This window comes from Osmerus eperlanus, chromosome 26 (assembly GCF_963692335.1).
Source record: "Osmerus eperlanus chromosome 26, fOsmEpe2.1, whole genome shotgun sequence".
NCBI lineage: Eukaryota > Metazoa > Chordata > Actinopteri > Osmeriformes > Osmeridae > Osmerus > Osmerus eperlanus.
The window spans coordinates 5,671,188-5,679,923 of NC_085043.1; the positions used below are offsets into that span (position 1 = coordinate 5,671,188).

Below are 8,736 nucleotides of genomic sequence, written 5' to 3' on the forward strand. Positions count from 1 at the left end.
TTACCCACAGCAGTAATGACGAAACCACAAGAACCAGATCCAGACAGGATACAACAATGTATTTCTGAAAATAAAGAAAACAAGAAAGTAGATTTACTGTTCAAGTATAACACAATGCATTTATATAAAAACATACAGGAGGTTTTCATTTATACTGTACACAGAACGAGCTGATTTACACCAGATATGGTATAATATATACAAATATATATATATTTTATATATTGATGATAACAAAAAAGTTAAAATATGCTGTAGAGTATGCTCATGACGTATGAATAATTTACAATCCTGGAGCCCACTACACATTTAGCTCCAATACTTTTTGACCTGTGTACACATATCTGCATGGATCACAACTTCTTGGAAAGTGTTTTATTTGGGATTTAAAATACTTTGTGTGCTGCTTGTAGGGGCACAGACACTCCTAGGTGACAATGCCTCAGTCCTCTTTGGGGATTCCAGAGGAACAAATCATCCTCTTCCAAAGCCCTCTGAAGAATGCACGGATTCCCTTCTTCTTCTTCTTCTTCTTCACCTGTCTGTCTTTATCTGCTGAATAAAAACAGCATACATTGCTGAATTAATTTCACGCATTTCAAACTAAGGTAATGAAGGCCAAATTATCGTGGAGCTTTTAATAACTCACCAGCACACTTGGCAGCCTCTCCATGTGTCTGAAAATATCCAAAGGTGAAGAGCAAGGTGCAGAAAATCCACTGCACTTCTCAGGAACAAGATCGGTGAGCTGAATACAGAGACACAGAAATTAACATGTGTCTGAAAACATCCAAAGGTGAAGATGGTAGTTGATAAAGAAGGGCAAGGTGCACAAATCATAGAAAACGTAGTCACACATATCGTCTCATACCTGAGGAAGCTGTGTGGCCAAGAGAGGGCAGTCAGAGACAGAGATCAGGGCCAGGGATCTCCTCTTCTCAGACTCTTTCACAACCTTGTCCAGGAGTTCATTAAGAACATCCTCAGCAGCAATCTCAGACTTCCCATTGATGAGGGCCACCTTCCGTGTCTGAGAAATCTGTAAACAGCAAATCAGTGTAAAGACTTAGATAAGTTATATGTACTGTTGTCTGAACAGCAAAGTAAGCTTTGATGAATGATTCCAGACCTGGGTATCCAGGGGAGTGGTCGTGTGAACCATCTCTACTGCAGCTGCTATGAGGTCCTCCACAACTTTGGAAGCTGCAGTCTTCAGGCCAGGCATCACCAACTCCTTGGCTTCAGCCTTCACCAGAGCTTTCTCAGCACGGACATCAGTGATGTGTCCAGTTGCCACAAGCTGTATGGCTTCAGGAGGCAGTAAGGCTAGGAAAAGACTTTCAGAGACAGCAGCCAGGAATGCCTTCTCCGCAGACTTCTTCTCAGTCATCTCCAGGAGTTCATCAGGAACATGAGAGATAATGTATCCAGCAGCAGCAAGCTCTTCATACTTAAAAAACACAACGTAAACAGGCCGGTAAAGGAACTTTAGATATGTCTAGGTTCATACCAGCTGTTGGGCCAGGATAGGCCTGTGAGAGTGAGAGAGGTCAGCCAGGAATCTCTTCTGCTCTGAGTCCACCACCATCTCCAGGAGCTCAGTGGAGACTTCCTCAACAATGATGGGTGCCTTGATCTTCCCACAAAACTCCTCAAGCTCCGAGGAATAATCATCAGCCAGGGGTAGCTGGTACTGGTACTAGCTGGTACAGCCAGGGGTAGCACATAATACACATAATAGGGGAGTCAGATGGCTGAGTGGTTAGGGAATCGGGCTAGTAATCAGAAGGTTGCTAGTTCGATTCCCGGCTATGCCAACCAAATGTCCTTGGGCAATGCACTTCACCCTACTTGCCTCGTGGGAATGTCCCTGTACTTACTGTAAGTCGCTCTGGATAAGAGCGTCTGCTAAATGACTAAATGTAAATGTAAATAATAACCTATACTAACCTTATAAACCTATGCTAACCTAAGACAAGTGAAGTACAATAGTGCAACATTGCTGATAGTGCAACCAGTAGCTGAAATAACCTATACTAACCTTATAAACCTATGCTAACCGAAGACAAGTGAAGTACAATAGTTCAATATTGCTGATAGTGCAACCAGTAGCTGAAAGTGACAGTGTGTCAAGTGACTAGTGAAAAGTGTATCAGTGTCCATATCAATGTTCATTCAGAAGCCTGATGGCCCTTGGAAAGAAACTATTGTCCAGTCTGCGTGTGCGAGACCGAATGCTACGGTATCGCCTGCCAGAAGGCAACGGAGTAAAAAGACTGAAGGATGGGTGGTAACAGTCTCTTAGAATCCTGCCAGCTTTCTTGAGGCATCGTTTGTGGTAGGTGTCCTGTAGGGCTGGAAGCTTCCTGCCGATGATGAACTCAGCAGACCGGACCACAATACGTAGGGCCTTGCGGTCTTTGTCTGTGCAGCTCCTATACCACACTGTGATGCAACTAGTCAATATGCTCTCTATAGTGCATCTGTAAAAAAGAAGCCCAGCGTTTCCGGGCCGCTTTGACCACCTTGTCCGTGTGAGCAGACCAGGTGAGATCATTGCTGATGTTCACCCCGACAAATCTGAAGCATACCTTCTCCACTTCGGATCCGTTGATGTATAGGGGTGCATGCTCCTCCTCCTGCCACCTCCTATAGTCCACAATCATCTCCTTGGTCTTGCTGACATTGAGAAAGAGGTTATTGTCCTGACACCATGATGTCAGGATATCAACCTCCTCTCTGTAGGCTGACTCGTCACTGTCAGAGATGAGGCCTACGATCGTTGTGTCGTAAGCAAACTTAACAAGGAGGTTGGAGCTGTGCGTTGCCGCACAGTCATTAATTAACAAGGAGAACAGGAGAGGGCTGAGCACACAGCCCTGGGGCTGTGCCTGTTTTGGTGATCAGTGTGGATGAGGTGCGGTCACTGATTCTCACCACCTGTGGCCTCCCCGTCAGGAAGTGGAAGATCCACTTTCATAGGGAGGTGCTTAGTCCCAGATCCACAAGCTGGGAGACCAGTCTGGAGGGGATGATGGTGTTGAATGCTGAGCTGTAGTCAATGAACAGCATCTTCACATATGTATCCCCTTTGTCCAGATGGGAGAGAGCGGTGTGCATTGTCAGGGCGATGGCATCGTCTGTAGACCTGTTGGACCGGTATGGGGTCCAGGGTGGGAGGCAGCGAAGAGCAGATGGATGATTTGACTAGCCGCTCGAAGCACTTCATGATGACGGAGGTGAGTGCTATTGGGCGATAGTCGTTCATGCAGATGACCTTGGTGTTCTTGGGCACAGGGACGATGGTGGTCCTCTTGAAGCAGGTGGGGAGTACAGACAGGCTGAGGGAGAGGTTGAAGATGTCACTGAAGACCCCTGCTAGCTGGTCAGCACAGCCCCTGAGGGCCTTACCTGATATGCCATCTGGACCAGCGAGGGTTGATCTTTTTGAAGCAATACCTCACCTTAGCTACAGTTAGTGTAGGCACACCACTGGCTAGGCCTTCAGGTAGCTCCACTGCAGGGGGGGTCACTGTCCCTCTCAAAGCGAGCGTAGAAGGCATTCAGCTCATCTGCCAGTAGGACAAACGACTGGGTCTCACTGTAGCCTCTCTCTTTGTAGTCTGCAATGGCTTTAAGTCCACTCACACTCTCGTCACTCCATAGGTGAACTGACCTCGCAACCAGTCTGACCTGTTTCATCTTTTGGGAATGCTGAAACAGGTCGGAGGAATTCTGGCCGCCGCCTCCTCCGCCCAAGAACTTCTGGCCGCCGCCGCCCCCTTCGCCCAAGGACTTCTGGCCGCCGCCTGCCCCCGCCCCCGTGCCCGTGCTCCCATGCGCCCCCTCGTCCGCGCTCCCATGCGCCCCCTCGTCCGCGCTCCCAGGCGCCCCCTCGTCCGCGCCCCCTCGTCCACGCTCACAGGCGAGAGGTGGATTTGGAGGCCATCCTTCAACCAGACAGGGTAAGGTGGTAAGGTAAGGTCTGCAGGGTAAAGTGTGTGAGCCAGTAAGAGGTATACCTGAGGTGTTCTGATAGCTACAGTTTTCAAACAACCAGTTTGTCAGACCAAGCTGAATAAACCTTTACAAAACCTTGCTCCAAACAGCAAAAAGGCTTTGAATCAAAACGGGATGTTTGAGTGTGTGCCATGCGATGTCTAGGAGTGTGAAACAGTTTCCTGACTCAGGCCAAGACACCAAGAGATTCAAACTTAAATCTATCTACTATTAAACGAGTGATAACTACAAGCAGTTAGTATTGTGTCTCTTTCACGTTGTAACAGGCCACCACCTTCACTGGTCAGTTGGAAGCTTGTTATAAAAGCAATCAAAAGGTCAATCAAGAACATCATATTATAATCAAGCATCTCATAAAAAAAAAAAAAGATTTTGGTTTGGTGTGGTGTACTTTATAAGGAGCTGCTCCCAGCTTAATGTTCAGTTGACCACCTGCCGATCCAAGACAAAGCTGATCCTGACTCTCTGCATTACATTTATTCATTTAGCAGACACTTTTATCCAAAGCGACTTCCAAGAGAGAGCTTACCTGGGCTCTTCTCCTCACAGATAACACAACATACTCTACTGAGCTGAACCACAACCAAGGAGTTTCTCAAGAATTTACATGAATGATGATGGGATGCAGGTGAAAAGGAGGTGTTAAGTATGGTTTTGATTGAGTCCCTACTATACTCTATATTCTATAGACTTTTTATAGTCAGTTTTTTTTACAATTGTTCTAAATGGTTATTTGTCTGCTTCTGTTTTCCCAGTGGAACCATTTCAGTGTTTTTCATGCGATCCCTGATGCACAAATCCAGGTTAAACTTCTTGTTTATCAGGCTCAGTATGCGTGACGACGACCAGGTTAGGTAAAGTTCACTCTTTGAGGCCTTGTTTACCACAGCCCCCACTACTGATCTGGTGATAACCACAGCCCCCACTACTGATCTGGTGATTACCACAGCCCCCACTACTGATCTGGTGATTACCACAGCCCCCACTACTGATCTGGTGATTACCACAGCCCCCACTACTGATCTGGTGATTACCACAGCCCCCACTACTGATCTGGTGATTACCACAGCCCCCACTACTGGTCCGGTGTCGACCATAGCCACCACTACTGATCCGGTGACTACCACAGCCCCCACTACTGGTCCTGTAACTACCATAGCCCCCACTACTGATCTGGTGACTACCACAGCCCCCACTACTGATCTGGTGACTACCACAGCCCCCACTACTGATCTGGTGACTACCACAGCCCCCACTACTGATCTGGTGACTACCACAGCCCCCACTACTGATCTGGTGACTACCACAGCCCCCACTACTGATCTGGTGATTACCACAGACCCCACTACTGGTCTGGTGATTACCACAGGTCAAAATTACCTACTAAATAAACACACAGACATGTGTTTTAGTACACAACAAAAACACATGGATGTGACATGGTAATCAGCAGACAATCATAACCAATCAATGTCTTTGTTTGACAGTTTTACTCATATTATAGAGTCACATACTTCATTTTACAACATGTTATTCAAATTGTTTTTCAAAAACACATATTTACTACTAATGTAATTTAGTAGTATAACAATATGCTCTTTCATGATTGATCAGTGGTTTGATTCTTGTCTCACGCTTATGAAGCATTTATATTAAAACATTTTCATTAGACCTTTTCATTAAACAATTCCCGACGCAAATGCTGTGTTGGATCTTCTGAGGGCCATGGCTGTTGACTGTGTATCCTGTGATATAGAAATACTGGTATGAGCAGTGTTAAATTACAATCTCACAGCAGTTGAAATGTGTTCACCTACATCTTTAACACCTCCCTTGAGACATGCCATGTGCCAGCCTGTCTCAAGTCCTCCACGATCATCCCTGTGCCCACAAAGCCAAGGCCAACAGGACATAATGACTACAGACCCGTCGCCCTGACCTCTGTGGTAAGGACGTTTTTCGAGCACCTAGTGCTGGCACACCTTAAATCCATCACAGACCCTCTACTGGACCCCCTGCAGTTTGCCTACAGAGCCAACAGGTCTGTGGACGATGTAGTTAACATGGCCCTCCACTTCACCTTACAGCACCTGGACTCCCCAGCATCCTACGCCAGGATCCTGTTTGTGGACTTCAGCTCTGCCTTCAATACCATCATCCCCGCCCTGCTTCAGGACAAGCTCTCCCAGCTGAACGTGCCTGAATCCACCTGCAGGTGGATCACAGACTTCCTGTCTGACAGGAAGCAGTGTGTTAAGCTGGGTACGCAAGTCTCTGACACCTAGTCCATCAGCACCAGATCTCCCTTAGGGCTGCGTCCTTTCTCCTCTGCTCTTCTCCCTGTACACCAACAGCTGCACCTCCAGTCATCCGTCTGTCAAACTCTTTAAGTTTGCGGATGACACCACCCTCATTGGGTTCATCTCTGGTGGAGACAAGTCTGATTATAGGTGGGAAGCGGCCAACCTGGTGACCTGGTGCAACCAGAACAACCTAAAGCTCAATGCTCTCAAGACAGTGGAGATGGTTGTGGACTTCAGGAAGAATACAGCCCCACTCACCCCCATCACCCTGTGCGACTCACCAGTCAACACTGTGGAGTCCTTCCGCTTCCTGGGCACTATCCTCTCCCAGGACCTCAAGTGGGAACTGAACACCAGCTCCCTCACCAAGAAACCACAACAGAGGATGTACTTCCTACGGCAGCTGAAGAAATTCAACCTGTCAAAGACAATGATGGTGCACTTCTACACAGACATCATTGAGTCCATCCCGTCCTACGCTGCTGCCACTGCCAAGGACAAGAGCAGGCTGCAGCTTATCATCCGCAATGCTGAGAAGCTGATTGGCTGCAATCTGCCTACCCTCGAGGACCTGCACACCTCGAGGTCCCTGAGGCGAGCGCGGAAGATTTTGTCCGACTCCTCCCACCCTGGACACTCCCTAATTCAGTCACTCCCCTCCGGCAGAAGGCTGCGGTCCATCAGGACCATTACCACACGCCACAAAAACAGTTTATTTCCATCCGCTGTTGGCCTCTTCAACAAGGCCAAGGATTTACACTGACTTTAATGACTTAATGTCTTAAACACATTGCATTTTGCACTGCATTACACAATTGTATCTTCTACCATTTGTATTTTTTGTAATATTTGTATTTTTATATTGTAAATGACGGTAACTTTATATTTTATTGTATATTTTATTGTATATTTAATTTAAATTCTAAATCCACTTAGTATTGCTAGTTTACGTACCCTTAGTATAGTATTTAAATCATATTTAAATGTTTAAGATTCCTATATGTTTAATGTATGCACCTTCCTGCCATAGCAAATTCCTTGTCTGTGCAAACATTCATGGCAATTAAAACCCATTCTGATTCTGAAATGCCTAGTAGTCTTAATGGTTCGAACACATTGTTCAGTTTACACCACTGTCTTGTAAACAGTGACAAAACATTATTGAAATCCAATTTTCTACACTACTGTATTGTCTTCTTTTCTATGCAATACAAGGAAACAATTTGCTAATGACGCCCCCCAGTGGAAATAACACCATTGAGCAACTCTACCAGTTCTCGGTTCAATTGATCAGGGCTAAACAGGCATTTTGTAAACCCTTTGTGATCCACAGACTAACTCCATGGTTTTGTTTCCGGCTATATGGATGTATTGGGAAGTTTTTAATCATACAATAATAAAAAAAAAGATTTTTTCATATGCTTCGTTATCATCATCTTCTTCATACATTCTTTTCCAGTTTGTGTTACTTCCTTTCTAAATTAACTCAAAGATTTTACGTTCTCACTCGATTATATGTAGTTATAGGTATCCTTATTTTTGTATAGTAATCCATATAAATATAATACATTTTTATATTTTAAAAAAATATATAATTACGTATTTCCGTGTGAAGTCTCTAATCTGATTATGAGAGTGGTTTCCATCTTCCTGTCCCAGTGTGTCAACTGCTCCAGGCACATCTCTGTCCCTGACTGCCCTCTCTTGGCCACACAGCTTCCTCAGGTAAGAGATGATATATGTGACTAAGTTTCTATGGTTTGTGCACCTTGCTCTTTTTTAATCAACCCCCATCTTCACCTTTGGATGTTTTTAAACACGTTCATTTCTATGTCTCTGTATTCAGCTCACCGATCTTGTTCCTGAGCAGTGCAGTGGAGAGGCTGCAAAGTGTGCTGGTGAGTTATTCAAAGCTCCACAATAATTTGGCCTTCATTTCCTTAGTTTGAAATGCGTGAAATTAATTCAGTGATGTATGCTGTTTTTATTCAGCAGATGAAGACAGACAGGTGAAGAAGAAGAAGAAGAAGAAGAAGGGAATCCGTGCATTCTTCAGAGGGCTTTGGAAGAGGATGATTTGTTCCTCTGGAATCCCCAAAGAGGACTGAGGCATTGTCACCTAGGAGTGTCTGTGCCCCTACAAGCAGCACACAAAGTATTTTGAATCCAAAATAAAAACACTTATTGGCATTTCCAAGTAGTTGCGATCCATGTGTACACAGGTCAAAAAGTACTGGAGCTAAATGTGTAGTGGGCTCCAGGATTGTGAATGAATCTTACATCATGAACATACTCTACAGTTTTTTTCAACTTTTCTGTATCATCAACATATCAAATATATATATTTGTATATATTATACCATATCTGGTGTAAATCAACTCTTTCTGTGTACAGTATAAATGAAAACCTCCT

The 8,736-nt window shown here is 45.1% G+C and overlaps 1 protein-coding gene and 1 long non-coding RNA gene across 2 annotated transcripts; one reads left to right on the forward strand and one right to left on the reverse strand.

Annotated features, from left to right (window-relative positions):
* Window positions 1-442: 442 nt before the first annotated feature.
* Window positions 443-3,423, reverse strand: LOC134012689 (uncharacterized). The gene is made up of 6 exons (XM_062452230.1): window positions 3,412-3,423; window positions 1,511-1,699; window positions 1,130-1,450; window positions 872-1,039; window positions 658-748; window positions 443-555 (listed from the first exon to the last, which is right to left on the reverse strand). Exons 1-6 carry the CDS (start codon window positions 3,421-3,423, stop codon window positions 443-445), a joined length of 894 nt encoding a protein of 297 aa, XP_062308214.1.
* A 4,580-nt stretch (window positions 3,424-8,003) lies between these two features.
* LOC134013023 (uncharacterized) lies at window positions 8,004-8,434 on the forward strand. Its single transcript, XR_009928668.1, has 3 exons — window positions 8,004-8,048; window positions 8,170-8,221; window positions 8,319-8,434. It is a non-coding gene; the product is annotated as an uncharacterized LOC134013023 (long non-coding RNA).
* The last annotated feature ends 302 nt before the right edge of the window (window positions 8,435-8,736 follow it).